Source organism: Chelonia mydas, chromosome 1 (genome assembly GCF_015237465.2).
Source record: "Chelonia mydas isolate rCheMyd1 chromosome 1, rCheMyd1.pri.v2, whole genome shotgun sequence".
NCBI classification, from domain to species: domain Eukaryota; kingdom Metazoa; phylum Chordata; order Testudines; family Cheloniidae; genus Chelonia; species Chelonia mydas.
The window spans coordinates 258,555,316-258,571,132 of NC_057849.1; the positions used below are offsets into that span (position 1 = coordinate 258,555,316).

Genomic DNA, 15,817 nt, shown 5'->3' on the forward strand with positions numbered 1-15,817 from the left:
ATGAGGTCACGGGGCGGGGCCGTGGAATAAGGCGGGGGGGTGGGGGGCGCTCGCTGCCATTGGCCGGGAAGATGGCGCTGAACAGGAACCACTCGCAGGGCGGCGGGGTCATCGCCCCCCCTGGGGAGAGGTACCGGGGCGCGAGGGGACGGGAAACCCCTCCGAGGCTGAGGCGGGCCCGGCCCGAGCCGAACCAGATCCCCGGCCTGGCCCGCCCCCTCCGAGCCCCTGCCCTGCCCGCAGAGCGCTTCGCCCGGCCCCGAGCCAAGGCCCGCCCGGTCCGGGAACGGGCCCGGGCCCCGGCCCGTGGCGGGGGGATCCGATGTCCCGGGCCGGGCCTTGTCCCGGCCCGCCCCCGGCGCAGGCCTTGAGGCCCTTCGTTTGTTTACGTTGCTGGCGCTGCGGCGGCTCCGGCCCCGGGTCTCCCGCTTTGGGCCGGCTGAGGCAGCCCGGCCCGCGACACTGGCTGTCGCGGGTTAATCCGCGTCTAGTTTCATTTCTTAAAACCAGCTGCCCGAGGTCACCGGCTTCAGAGTAACTAACGCGTTGGTGGGGAAAGTAGGTGTGTCCGGCAGTGAGGGGAGAGGAGGCTGAGGCGGGGGGCGGGGGTGTGTGTGGGTCTATGGCGCTGTCCGGCTCTTTGGGGGAACTGCCCCGAGACCCCTGGGAGACGAGCCCTGATTAGATCATTGCCCAGATCAACCCAGCTTCCTTTAGCCCACTCTCTTTAAGGGACTCTTCTCTCCATAGTGTTTCCTTGACTTCTGCGTCCCTGTGCTCTCTGACCAGCTCCCAAGTTGGCAGCAGGAGAGTTTGTTTGTTTGTTCTGAAAGCTGTTGCTCGCTAGTAATGGGCGTGACAACCCCAGAGGAAATGCATACGGGTGAATCCGAAGTCACATGAGCTGCGGCTTGTCAGCAGATTAGTGACTGAGCTACATCACAAGGCGTTACGTGCACTTTCATTAACACTGTGCAATACTAGGTCATTAGCAGTATCTGCATGGGTTTTGGTGTGTGCTGAGGTCTGAATTAAATATGCTCAGGTTGCAGATAGGGAAGTAGTCACTTTCTGAATAGACTGCAGTAAATTACTCTGATAAACATACTTTTAAATATTAAATGTACTTCTAGTTTGCGACCTGACTAATTCTCTGTCCACAAATCTGCCCTGGCTTTAAAAAACTGAGTTATGTAGAGAAGGTACTGACTTCCTAGCTCCTATTTTGCTTTTTCCAAATGAGATGTAATTCTGAGTCTCTGACGGCTCATGTCCATTAAAGATTCTATAGTATTCTTATGGGACTATGCCCAAAACAACCCACCACCAAAATCAGATCAAACTCTAGGCCTCCTCGCTTCATTAGGGTGCCTCATAAGCAGAATACAGAAATACTGCTCTTCTGGTAGCCTGAAAGATACATCTAGACCGCTTCTCATTTATAGGGAGCTGGAGAGGAGTGATTTGGACAAGCCCTGTGTTTTCCTGGTCTGATTCTGTATTAAGGTTTGGCACAATTATTTGCAATTGGTGAACCATGAAAATAAAGCAGCACCTTTACAGACACTGATCTTTTACATTAAGCTACACCCATGGTCCTTTTATTAGATTGTTTATTCCACCTGTTGATTGTGCTTGGGCTTTCCCAACCTACAGAACGTTTTTTCTCTCCCTCTTTCTGCTTATCTCGTAGAGAAGTCATTGGCAGTAGGTCCTTTCAGACCTAGAACAACCATTGCAACCCATTTCCCTCCGGGATAATCTGAAACCCTTCAAGGGTTTCAGAGTTTGGGAATGAGCCAGTAGGCCAGAGTGGCCATGGTGGTACTTCCTGTGCTATCTGAAATGTTCTCGGAGCTTGAAGCTGTGGCTTGGCACTAAGAACACCCTGACTGATGGTCAATGTCTGGTCTTCTGGTATAATCTAAAGGCACATAGTCATTCTAATTCAGCGCCCCCCCCCCCTTTTTTTTTTTTTAAAAGAGGGAGTTTTCCCAAACTTGAAACAAATACAGTGATTTTGTGCCATTTAAAAACAATGGACTCATGGGGTTTGTTTGGTTCCCTGGCTGACCTGAAACAACTGCACTGGGTTAGTGCATGAAAAAGGAAACAAACATGGCTAAAAATCATGACACTGGTTAGTCTAGTTTCACTATTCAAGCTTGGTGTTTACTTCTAGTATTTCAAACAGTATCATTGGTGAAAAGTCACCAGCCTCTGTGCAAAATTGTGGTATGTGAGCAGTCTGCTTTCAAATATAATTGTATGTTGGCCTGTCCCTGTTGGGGAGATGTAATTGACTTTGGTGGCGGTACTGATTAGGGTACAAGTTCAGTCCCTTGCAATGTAGGTGACAAAACAGTAACTAATTAGTGCAGGGGGTGGAACTAGCAAAATGCTGTCTCTGAAGATGGGGCGGGGGAGCGGCTGGGTCTGAGCAGAGCAAACTCCTCACCTCCTTGTAGCAGGAAGAAACTTTACTTGTGAAATCCAAACCAGGTGTCTCGGGATGGTACTGCCACTAGTGCTGGACCTGATCTGCAAGTCAGGAAGCAATCTGCTTAAATTGTGTGAAGGTAGCTCTGAGATCCTGGACACACACAAGACATTGAATGGAGAAGTGTGGGAAAGAGAACTGCCTTCTAGATTACTAAATTATCCTTAGGATGGGTGAATAACAGAAAAATAAATTAATAAGTAATATTATTAAGCTCAAAACTGTAAAACTTGTCAAGTAATATTTGGCAAATGTTGTATGACCAGCTGTAGTTTTCCTTGTTAGCTGTTGGGCGATCTTGTTGAACAGTATATAAATTCCTAACAGCAGCAGAATTTCAGTTCTCTTCTTCAGGGATGGGGTTATGTCTCAAAACAAAAACTCCAACATAAATTAAATAAACCAGGCCCTGGCCCCTTTCCAGATCTTTCCCTGTACCTGCTACTTGTCGGCTTCTTAACTAAGAGCCAGGTGACCTGCCAGATATCACTTGATCTCTGACCTCAAACCCATTACCTGGGATAAAGCTTAGTCAGAGGTGGGGTGAAGCCAATTTGCCCTACAGGGCCAGCCCTTCCTGTGACAGTGCTATACTTCTAGGTAAAATTGTTCGGTAGGTTTAATGTAATTACCACTGCACTGGTATACTAAAAGTATTAAGTGCTGGGTTTACCTACATATGTATAAAGTATGATTAAAACAAGCTCTTTAATAAAGACACATTTTTAATTGGATACATGACAGTTATTCTTACACAATGTAAAAGTGACTTATAAAATTTGCTGCCATAGAATATTGCTGAGGCAAAGAGTTTGGTGGGATTCAGAACTGGATTAGACATGAGCAATTGCCCTAGTTACGAAGAACTGTCTCCCCATAGCATCTGAGAATTGGAGAGAACCTATTAGGTCATTCAGTCTGTCCCTCCCAGCCTTGCAGGACTGTGACTAGAGTATTACATTTTCAGTAATACCCTAAATTTCCCTCCGTCCTTGACAACTCCGCCTTTCAGGTACTTGTGGATTGTCATCCTGTGTCTCCCTTAAATAGTTCCACTAAATGTTATCTAGCTTTCAGTAGTTTTCTTCAGAAGCATGTCCCTTTAATTCTTCCCTTTCAATAATTTTGCTGTTTTCTAATTCACCCACATTTCTGTAACAGGGTCCCTAAAACTGAATGGAGCATTTGAAATATGGTCTCATCGAGGCCATACATATGTAACCACCTCATCTATGATGCCTCTGTATGCTGCTCAGAATTGCAGTGCACTTTTTTTTTTCAGGCATAATACATGTAAACTTGTAACTCCCTAAGTCTGTCAGTATTTCTGCTTCTCTTTGATTGTCTATCTGTTTTGGATCACTTCCCCACATTTTCCCAAACTGACTTTTCTACTCACATTTGTTATCCCTAAATCCCTCTATATTATTTCCTGTCATTAGTGTCCACAGGGTAGTGTTTGTAGCAAACTTAACTATCATGTTGGCTCCCTGTTCTAGATCATTGAATAAGTTTAAACCCCACCACCAGGAACAGTGTTTCCCCAATTCGCCTATCCCTGGATGCATTGTTCTTTATCGCTAATCTTTGCTGATAGTCCTCGGTCACTTACAGGAAATAGTGACAGCATCTGTAGTTAGCTTAGCTATGAAGAAGCATCATCTTTAGTACAGTTGACACAACTGGGGTTGCATTATTGGGGTTATGTTTTCCTGTGTAGCATCAACATATGGATACTGGACTAGTCAGACAGGGATTTACTCTGAGGCAACACGCTTATTCCAGAAAGAAGTATTGAGGTCCGCTGTGCTTATTCTGTGCTGTGACCTTTTGTACTCGGTCTCTTTCAATGAGAAATGAATGGTTTCCCCAACAACTGTCTCAAGTGGCTTTGGAAATGCAAGGAGAAGCAAACTGTCCTGAGGCTAGAGGCTTCCCTTGGCAGAGTGGGGTTTGGTGTTGTACTTATTGAGGGAGTAGCATAAACGGTGCGTGCATACGCAGAGAGAGAAGGTGGGATCCATATCTGAACAGAGCCTTCGGGCAAATGACCTGTTCCTTGGCATGCCAACTAACGTATGTTGATTGCATGTGCTTTAGGACTGTGTTTGATACTATGCATCCCTGATGTCTCTCTCTCTCTTCCTCCTTCTCAGTATTCTTAAGCATTGTAAAGATGTGGAGCTTTCCTTCAGTGATGTGTCTGACAAGGCTGAAATCTTCAAAGGCACCAAGAAGGGAATGGTATACCTCACCCCCTACAGGGTAAGTCTTGAGCCAACAGCGTTCTCCCGCAGGCTTCTAGTCCCAGAGACTTGTAAATGACTGGATAAATCTCCTACTTATGAGGAGGCTACAAATTCAAGATGGGAGAGAGTGGTGGAAACAGGTCATGCTTGTCCTTTTCTCCACAGCACCCTTTCCCAGCTAGGGCCCGTTCCAGATTGTTCTCTGCACAGCATGTTTTCATGTGTCTTTTACATTGTCCTGTTTTCAGTGTCAGTCACTGGGGTTTCCACTATTTCCTTTGAAAGTCTCCTTCAGAATCCTTGCTGGGGGGCAGGGAGGAGAGTGAGTGTGTGTGTGTGTTTAAACAAGAAACCCCCCATATGCATAACCAAAGCCTCTGTCTGTCCTGAACACCAACCCCTGTTTAACTTGGCTTCTCAATTCTCGCTGCTTCTGCTGCTGTATGTAGCCTTTTAAACTGGAACAGGAGTTGATTTTTACGTGGACCTAGAGTACATTGTATGGGCATAGGCTTTGCCCTGTTAAGGCTTACCATACAGGCACAGTGGCCAACCTGATTGAAACAAACCTCTTCTTAGTAAACATTTGAAAGCTAAAAGCTGGGGGCAAAAAACCCTCTCCTGCTGTTCCAGGGATTACTGAAGGGGGGCTGTGATGCTTCTGCAAGTGTCTTGATGAGTGAACGTACAAAGGACTAGGGGAAACTGTTCAGTGTAGTCCAAAAACCTGGACTAGGAAAGCCCTGGAGAACCTCCTAAAAGGGTCAGTTCTGTACTGGCTTGAAGGACGGACCGTAAATCTTTCCTCTGTTCAGTCCTGTGGCTTATGAGGTGGCCCATGCAAAATTTTGCATGCCCACAAGTATTCCTCATCTCTTTGGACTGTATCCAGTCTTCAGGTGCCAGCAGTACTCTAGAATTCTTCACTTAGCCGGTGCTGCTCTAGAGACCGTCACCAAACGAACTATGCTGGTCTGAATTCACAGCTTTTGGTTTGTACGTCTGTAGACAGCCACTGCTCATCTGGTTTGAGTGTCCTGTTTTGACTTTAGCTTTAACGAGAGATGCTGCACTGAATCTGCCAAAGCCCTGGACGCACAAATGTGTTAGATCCTGGAAGGGTGTAATAGCTGTGTAAGATTCAATGTAGCAGCTTGTCTGTACGCAGCAGTGAGTTATACGTAGCTTGTGACATTAGACCTTTTTAATGAGAGGGGGAATGTTAGGCCAGGGCACTGCTCTTCTATCCCCTGCTTCTGGTTTTCCTTATTTAAGAATGATCATAGTAACTGCTAAGTTACTATTCAAACAGGCTGTTAGATTTGGGCAGAAAGACCACACGTCTAAGCAGTCCAGAACTTCTGGTCCACTTCAGTGCAATGGAGCTTCAAGCCACAGTGCTGCATACTGTGTCACAAAAATAGTGCAGTAATTTGAGGTTTTAAAGGGAGAAAATATTTCTTAATTTACATGGCGTCAACTGAACGCTACCATGGAAGTTGCACACGTTTCAGGTGTGTGAGCCATACATATATGATAACGTTATTTTGGATTTCTCAGGATGAAAACTGCTATGTAGCTGTAGAATAGGAACTTGCATGTATAATTGTTCCAGAGCTTTAGTTTCTCTTTACCAGCTTGTTAAAGCAGTCTGTGGTTTGAACACTTCTGAAACAGCCTCTTTCACTCTAGGTATAAAGACTGACTGTAAATTAATAGCTTTAAAATGTCCCTCTATCTTGCAGATGATCTTTGTGTCTAAAGGCAAGGACCCCCTGATGTCCTTCATGATGCCATTCTACTTGGTGAAAGGGTGCTCCATCGAGCAGCCTGTCTTCTCTGCCAATTACATCAAAGGCGTGATCCAGGCTGAGGCAGGAGGTATGTGTTAATGTGTTGCAGCTCCAAGCAGACTTAACTGAGTTTCCCAAGTACTTTTTCCCTTCTGCTGAATTTGTAACCTGGGGCTTGTCCACATGAGAAATTGACCGGCATAGTAATAGTGAAATATGCCAGTCAGTTTCCTCACATAGGCATGTCCTAAGTTTAGTGGAAAGCCAAAAAAAAAGCCTCATAGTGGATATTTTTGTCCAGTATAAACTTGTAACTATGATCCAAATGTTATAAGAAAATTGCTTGATCTTTAAATTTCTGCGTGTGTTAGTTGCTTCGTAGGCTCAGCTTGAGAGGGAGGTGGAGAGGGTAGGCGGGTGATGGGTTCACCAACTTCAGATGCTGATCTTCTTGGCTGCTATTCATGACTGTACAAAGTGAGCACGTGTCTCTGGAGATAAGCAGACCTTGCTTCACTGAAATGCATGCATGTGCATCTGTATATCGGTGGTTCAGACTTGACCCCAAGCTAGTAGTGACTGAAAATTGTTACCATCTGACACTTGTGATGCCCTGTTCCTAGTAGTCAGATGTCCATCTCAGAAACAACAGTCATAATTGGCACTAATTGTTGGTGGTTACAGAACAAAAAATCGGGACAAAAAAGGGCCATTGAGACAACTTCCCTGAGTCATAGTACTAGTTCCTTCTGGGTCGAGGCACCTGAGTAGGAGAGGGCGGTGTGTCGGGAAATCTTACAGAAGCAGCCAGCAGAGATGTATTTGCTCTAGTGAGGATTAGGTCTCCAAAGCTGTGAATCCAGCACCTTTCCCTGGCAATAAAATCACTCTTTGTGGAGATTCTGTTATAGTAGTGGTGACTCATATCTGGGTCACTCTGGCTCTTGAATAGCTAGAGCTTTCTGCATAATCTATTCTGCACGTACACTGCAGTGATCTTGGATGCCTTTTTTACTATGCCAGTTCGTTTGTGTCGCTTCTTTAAATCCTTTCTCTCTACCCCAGCCTTTCTTGTTGGCTAGGGGTGTTGCTTCATGATGGGAAGTATAGAGGTGGGTTGCTGATTCGTTGGGTAACTTGCCCAAGCTTAACTACCAAACTATTACTGATAAGACAACAGGAAAGAATAAAATTTGAGCAATGCAGTGTTTCTAAGTGTGTTGTGGAACCAGCCGCTTCCTTTCAATTTATATGCCTGATGGGTTTTTTTTTCCTCCTCTAACAATGTGCAGAAAACCCCCAAACTTCTCATAGTCTCTCCTGACAACTTTTCTTGGAAGAAGTTAATCAGACAAGGGATTTTGGAACCTGGGCTTTTCATTTTAAAACTCAAACTTTAATCTCCCATCTGACAACTTGCTTTAAAAACTCCCAATTTTGTTTATCCACTTGTCCTCCAATAAGGAAACCTGCCTTTTTGTACAGTTTGGGTGATTTATCTTGGAGTCTTAGCATTTGCTAATGAATTTCTAGAAACTCCTGTTAGGCCTAAAACTTTTAATCTTTATCTAAGCTCCTCTGCTTCAAAGAGGGTAAAGAGTCTGCGGATGGAATATTTGATTCCAATCCTGGCTTGAGTTTCAGGCCCTGATTCAAAGTCCATTTAGTTTGGTGGAAGGACTCCCATTCAGTGGGCAGGCTCCCGCTGAATAAAATGTGTCCTTTCTATGTTGTATTTGTAATTGGATTCTCTCTTAGCCTACTAGCAGAAAATCTAGATCTACAGCAACCTTTACATGTCCATGTTTTAGACTCTCCTTTTAAAAAATAAGGAAATTCCCAGACAAACCTTCTCCTCGTTTCCCTGAGATTTATCTTGTATACAAGTGGGCTGAGTGACCAGTGCGAAGAAAGCTGGTGGTGCCTTCCTGCTGGCAGGTCTGCAGTAGTTGTCCAAACCCTGTTTGGTCTCTTGTTTAAGTTGGGAGCGTCTAGGAAACAAATCAACTAATAATCTGTATTCAAATGCAAACTAGTTTCTTGGTGTTAATCTTTTAGAGTATTTTAATGGTTTCATTTGTAATTCCCACTTTTTCTTTTAGGGGGTTGGGAAGGGCAGGCTTCCTTTAAAATGACCTTCAACAGTGGAGGAGCCATTGAGTTTGGACAGTTGATGTTCAGAGTTGCCACTAATGGTAAGTAACCTTCAGAGGCTTGACTATTCTTTAGCTAGAAGAGTTGGCTAACTTTTGCTGCAGTAAACTTCTTGGGGTGAGCAGGGCAAATAACCCTTCTAAACTTCTCAATCAAAAAAGATTGACTTTTCCATGAGAACTTTTGTCTTCATTCTACACCCTATTGTTGGTCTTAATGCTTTGGTTTTTGGAAACTGAAAAACTTAATATTCCCAATTCTTGGAATGATCCCCCTATTCCTTTTTTTTTAAATCTTTTCCCCTCTGTCTTCCAACTGGAAAAAGTAGGAAAAAATGAGACTGCAGTGGTGTATGGGGGAACTATACTCTCACACTGTTTACCCAACCCTCTCCAGTGGGGGGAGAGTGTATTAAAAATGGAGTGGAGGGAAAAAAACTTCCTATTTTTGGAAGCCAAAAATAGATGATAAATCTAAACAAAAAAATTCATTTTAATTGGAAAAACTTTTTTGAAGAGATTTTCCTGATAAGAAAAACTTCTTAAATGTGTGGGGTTATTCCACCTTTTTTTTTTTAATGAAACCACATTCTTCAGTGGAGATGTTTTGGGGAGCTTTAGTGGCTAGTATCTGTATAGATTTTTGCGGAACAGGGTTAATCAGAATCCTCTCCATAAACTCTTCCGAGCTCAGGGTCCAACCCTGCTCCCCAGCGTCCAAACTAGCAAAGCTAATTACCACAGCAGTGTGTGAACGTGGGAGAAGAAGAGATTATTGCTAGATGGGTTTCAGGCAAAGCAGTCACTCCAGGTCTCAGTGGCTCATAGCTCTGTTGCAGTGACAGATCAAACTAAATTCATATGACCGTTCCTTCCTTTTCTTTGCTGCTCCATTTTAATTGCATGGCAGTGTGCTGAGTCAAACTTGCTAAACTTAATTTTTTTTAGCTTCCAGAGGGGCTCCTGCCCAGAATACTGGCTATGGCTATATGCCTGCCTTTGCGGGGTACACCCCTACTCCAGGAGGTTATTCACCTGCCCCCCAGCCAGCTAATGGACCATACCCTTATGTGCCCCCACCAATGAATGGATATGGACCAGCTCCGCAACCCATGGGATACCCTTACGCACCACCTCCAGGTAAAGCCTTCCGACAGGCTTCAACATCTTGTAACATACCAGTGTTGTGTGAGAGGCAGAGTGCGCGTGCTGTCTGTACTGGGAGCTGTAAAGGACCATGTCAGAGTAAAGAGCTCAGGACTCCAACATAGCTGGGGGATGACTTGTATTGCAGCAGTCCATTCTCTCTGAGCAGCATTGTTAGTCTTATAATGGCCCTGACTCCCCTGGGTCACTGAAGTACTTCCTTGCAAGGGCTGGGGTGTCCTGGTAAAATCCAGCTTGAGTATTGTTGCGTCTCCCTAGAGATCCAGTGGGACAGGAAATAAAGGATACAACATCCTAAGCTGGGTAACACCTTCTGGCAGAGAATGGCTGGCAAATTCGGGGAGTGATTGTTGCCTGCAAAGCCCTCTGGGATCAAAGGTGCTACAGCCATATAAAATCTGCTGTGGAGCTGCTGCTGTTTAAGCTTGGATGGCTTGCCTTGACCTGTGTGTATCCGCTCTGGACAGAAGCAACAGGCCTGTAAACTAGGCCTGCGGTATGTCCCACAGAAATTACTTAAAGCACCGTTTGAATCTCTCTCCTTTCTACAGGCATGTACCCACCTCCTCCTGACATGAACCCCCTGTATATGGCTCCTCCTCCTCCCCCCTACCCTGGCCCTCCTACCGCAGGACCTTCAGCCCCCACAGCCCCTACAGCCTGGGTGGAGCCCGGAATGCCAGGTAAGGGAGCGGGAGGGACTCTCGCTGCAGTTCCAAAAGGGATTGTTCATGGTGCAGATGTGAATGATGGAATTTCTCTCGTTATAGGCTCTTTGAGTTGCCCATTTCTAGGCAGTTTGCGGTGGGTGGGGGAAGATGACATGGCAGTTCCCAGCACTGTACTGGTTCTGTCCAGCATGAGGAAGTCCCTTGCTCTCATGAGCAGGCCCAAAGTAAAACTAAGAGCTGGCTCTGATGTTGCAAGCTGGTCCTCTTGGCACCTCTTGTCTCTAGAGTCTGCTTAAGAAAGCTGTGTTAAAAGGTATGGCACAGAAGCCACCTGCTAGAGCAGGAAGGAGACTCTACTGAAAGTGTTACCTGGGGATCCTTTTGGAACAGGTGGTCTGCATTGATGACCACAGGTATAAGTCAAACTGCTACCAGATACTATCAGTTCATTTTATAGTGTAGCATTATGCCTGGCTAATAGCCACAGTTCCACACAGTTGTTCCACAACTATGCCGGGGTTATCTTAAGGCTAAAATCAAGTGTGACCTAGCTGATGTGAGGGGAGACTTGTCTTACTCCCAGAGAGCTGTAAAGCCCAGGATATCTGTTAACAGGGAAGCATTGTCTGGTGGTTAAAGCACAGCTGGGAGATGTGGGTTCCATTCTCTGCTCTGCTACAGACTTATTTTGTGACCTTAGAAAAGCCAGTTAACTTGTCTAGGACTCTGTTTTCCCCATCTGAAAAATAGGTATGCTCTCTCTGTTAGGTGGGGGGCTGGGAAGCTGAATTCACTATTTGTAAAGCACTTAGGAAGACTTTTTTTGTTTTTTGGCCTTACCCTGTAGGTGGCAGTAAAGCAGCAGAAGCAGCTTCGAGTGCCTATTACAACCCAGCCAATCCCCACAATGTCTATATGCCTATGGTAAGCAACTGGTTGAGTTGTCTGTTGGGCTGGAGGGCAAAGGGGTAAGAGGAGCTAACGCATTTGCTGTTCAGCTGCTACAGCTGAATCCTGGGCAGCTTGTCATCTTACTGCAGCAGATGCTGAAGTCACAGTGCGTGCCCATGCCGTGCCACATCACACCAAGTCTAGTATCCTGCTTCTGGGTGCATCCAAGCAGGCTGTTTGCCCATCTAGTCTAGCTGCGGGCAGTGCTTGATCCTCAAGAGGAGAGTGGACCCACCCACATGCACCAGATCAGTTGAACTAAGATGGGTCTAGGTCTCTTTTCTTCCTGACCCCCCACAGGCAATTGGCTCCCCAAAGCAGGAGGTTTACAATCACTTTGTTTTACCATGCTATTTAGAAATGGTCTAGCCACTCTTTCCTACAAAGAAGGCTCCTCAAAATACTCAATCACTGTTCCTGGAATCAGTGTTAGTATTTTTCTGATCAAGAAGGGAGGGAACTCTAAGACCTTCATGAAAGTTGTTCCTGTACAGAAACAATATATAGTTCTCAGCTGCTGCAAGAATGGGGGTAGCCAGATTTAGGAACTTAAAGGGAAGGGGTAATGCAGGTTTAGACTGTTCTAGGCTGGGGGAGACAGATAAGATCTGTCCTAACAAACTGCTACAGGATCCACAGAGTCACTGGGGAGGGTGAGAGGAAGATGAGGATTAAAACAACGTCTAGTCACAGTGCTGCTGTTTCTGAAATACACACGTTCTGATGGGCTTTTAAAGGGACTCTTTTTGTGTTCATCTTTTTTTGTGTGTGGTGCCTCATTTGAAGCATTATGGGAAGTGGCAGAGGTTCTGGGATGTAACTGAAACTGGGAAGACATGGCTATGGGTAGCTGTAGCCTAACATACAGGCCTCACACCTGTCACTGTCTGCTCAGTATCTCTCAAACTGTAGCCGAAGGCAAAGGTTGGGTGCATTAAGCTAAGCCTGGGAATGCTCGGAAAGCTGAACGGCTACACACAACGCTGCTGATTATAGATAAAACAGACATGGTGACTGATCCTTTCTCACTTTGCAGGACCAGCCGCCTCCTTATGCACCTCCTGCTGAGAAAAAGAACAACTAACGGAAGGAACCCACTCACCAACTGCTCACGTTCCTTCTCCCCAAAGACACTTCTGTCCTCACCACCACCCCCTCATTCAGTGTATCTCTAGGCTTCCATGCGTGTATACAATAGACATAGCATTGGGTGACGTAACACCCGCCCTCTTTAAACATTGAGCATGACCATACAAGTAGAACAGCAGAAGCAGCAGTGTTTTCCTGCCTGATTACTTTACATCCCAGGGCCAGAGCGCTGTCCCTCCGAGGCTTTTGCCATGAGTTTGGGGGTGGGGGCTGAAGTCTTAGGCCAGCAGAGAAAGCACATCAGTAATGTAGGAATACAACATTACAGCTTCTTGATTTTTTGAATGAAGTAAAATGGTTTGAGAGAGTGGTTTTAAACTTCCTCTGAGGCAACAGTAAGTGAGAAGGAAAGAGGCAATGGGCTGCTGGGTTTCCCCATGTTGGTATAAGGAGGAGCACGTTACGTTTTTCATTGGTGCTGTTCCCTTTTTAAGGAATCGAGTGAAGTGCTGGAGGCTTGTCACGTAAGCTTCATTGTACTGTGCCACACTGTAACCTGGGAAAAGACTCCTGAGACACACTCAGCCTAGTTAAGCATTTTGCAGTGTGGGCTTCAGTATGGAGAGGCCAAGTACAATGCTAACTCAGCAGCAGCAAGGGAAGTATGAACTGGCTTTGGCTAAATCACTGGCCCTGCAGGCAAGAAGAGCTAACACAGCTGCAGTTTTACACGTGCCTTGGACACAGCAAAGCTCCCCGTATGCACCTGTCTCCTTTCCCAGGAAACCTGCCTCTCTCAAAACGGGTGATGGCTGGAAGAGGCGAGATGCCCCACTTGCTGGGGTGTGCAGACATCTAAGGATGCCTGGTTCTTCCTCCTCCACTCTATTGCGAGAAGCTTCTCTTCTGTATTGTAAATGTACTTTTGAGGAGAGGGGGATGTGTTAGCAGGTCTCTTCAGTGCAGTGAAAGCCAGACTTTGTGGCCACCTGATTCAGGCGGCCGATGAAAGACTTGGGAGGAACTCGTGCATCTAACCTGGAAATAGGCAGTGGCTTTCTAAAAGCAGCATCTCCGTGTAGATGGGCAGTAGAAAAGCAAATTGGGACTGGGTGGAGGGGAGTGGAATCTGGGCTACAGAGCTCTGAGCAAATGGGAGTGGGAATTAATCCAAGTCTTCCTTTCATTCTCCTAGAAACTGGCCCCTCTGTGCAGCAGCAGCCACGCTGCAGGTGCGGGTGAGTGAGAAGTATTAGGGTATTCTACTCTGACAGCACGTTTCACCAAGGAGAGCATAACCCTTGGCAACAGCCTCACCATAGGGATGGGATCAGAAACTATTGCTCTGCCTGCTGAGGAGCCTCATACCCCAGGCTAGCTTTCCTAGAAAGCACTGGGGGGTGGGTGGAGATGGGAGAGCGGTCTGTCTTCCCTCCACATGCAACTAAAGCCATGCTGGTGTGAATGTGCTGGCATCTGAACAGTAGTGGGGGTGAGGAAGAGAATCTCGGTGGGTGGGGTGGGTTTGTTTCTTCAGTGGAGGTGGGGTAACTGGATGGCTCTTTACTGCTTGTGTGGCATCCCCTTGTGGTGAGGCGGTGCCCGTTCACCATCAATAACCAGTATTTTTTGTAATGTAGATGTTACTGCTAACCCTCAGCTGTTACTGAGAATAGAGCAACTCAGCTGGGACCTTCTATTCTCCCTTAGGAACTGATGCCCTGCAAACTCGCTCTCCAAAGAGAATCACACTTGTCTAGTGGAGAACCTCTGACTCCCAGTGTAGGGCCTGCTCAGCCCCTCCCCACCCGGTTCTCACTCAGGGGTAGGGACTGTTTTTCCCCCTTTGCTCCCCACGTGCTAGGCTATTGTACAAGCAAGGCTCACACAACCTGTGTGTATTCCTGTAGCTGCCTGACCTTCCTCCGCATAGCAGCCATCTGCAAGGGAGGAACTTCCTTTTCTAAGAAGCCTTTTTAATCTGAGTCAAAGATTCTCTAACTTTCTGGAATTAGAAATGTTCCACCATCAATGTTTGTAATATCTTTTTGCATTGCACTTTAATACAGAAGCATTGGAATCTTCAGGCCTGTGCGTCAGTTCAGTGGTGTGCGTGTTCTGATGTAGTAACCAACAGCTTGCTGTGCGATGGGCAAGAAAAATGGAACGGATAGGATAAGAATTGCAAAAACCCCATAATTGGTTGTGGGATTGTTTTTGTGGCTTTGTGACCAATGCATGGTTCCTCCCTCCTGCTTCCCCACTGAGCATTGCTTAGCTGTCCTGTAGAACTAGAGTGGGAAAATGGCCTTTAGTTAAAAATCCCACTTCACTTGCACCTCAGGCTGTGGTTATAGCCTATCCCTTAGGTCGTGGGGGGAGGGAGGCTGCCTTTTACCATCACTGCCTTTACTGCTGTAACTAATGTCCTAGTTAACTCAAACTGGCACACTACCCCTTTCTTGGGGCATGTCAAGCACCACTAACAGGGGCCATGGGAGCTCTCTGCTAATGCAGTATTCCTGTGACTCTTCTGTAAGCAGCTGTTTCCAAGGGCTTGTTTGGCCTGGTCCCACAGCCAGCACTGATTCTCTATTAGTTAAGGAGCAAAAGTGGAAGGTCCCCAGTTCTCTCCCTGCTGCCCAGTTGTGATGGTGATCAGCTATTCCATCTTCTGGGTGTAGGTTAAATCCCTGGGGACAAAATACCTTTCTTCCACATTCACCTCCACTCGTACAGCTGGTCTTGTGCATCCCAGACTTGCTTTGCTGAAAAAGCAGCACCAAATGTGGGATAGCTTCAAGTGGGGTAGGTAGCTGGAGAAAAAGCAGTCAGACAAAGCTGCTTATGGCCGCTTCTGCTGAAGATAGGAGTGAAGGCAGGCTTGGGACAATCACAAACTCAAGGCTGAGAATTGCTACCTCTATGCTATGGCTGTCAGGGAGCCCTGTTACAACACTCCAGTTGTAGGACATGTAGAACCCACATCTGTCTTCTGTAACTTGATTGAAAGCTTTGGCTGGATTGAGGCTTTAGTTCAGGTACTAAATGTGCCTCAGGTCCTACCTGCCATCAGACTAGCACAGTGTCTTACCCAGGCCCCTGTGACATGTTTTCAGTGGTGGGCTTGACCCTGTTACCTTGGTTTGCAATGCCGTGTGAGGAGAGGAGGAAAAGTAAGAGGCTCTTGGCAAAAGTGTGACAGCAGCCAGCTGTTGCCTGCATCCAGGTTGGTTGGCTCAGC

General features: G+C 46.3%; 1 protein-coding gene across 1 annotated transcript; it reads left to right on the forward strand.

The window, feature by feature from the left end:
* WBP2NL (WBP2 N-terminal like) lies at positions 1 to 14,659 on the forward strand. Its single transcript, XM_037882869.2, has 8 exons — positions 1 to 130; positions 4,657 to 4,765; positions 6,495 to 6,630; positions 8,645 to 8,737; positions 9,644 to 9,835; positions 10,414 to 10,545; positions 11,381 to 11,457; positions 12,521 to 14,659. The coding sequence occupies exons 1-8, from the start codon at positions 72 to 74 to the stop codon at positions 12,566 to 12,568; spliced, it is 846 nt and encodes a 281-aa protein (XP_037738797.1). The 5' UTR covers positions 1 to 71; the 3' UTR covers positions 12,569 to 14,659.
* The last annotated feature ends 1,158 nt before the right edge of the window (positions 14,660 to 15,817 follow it).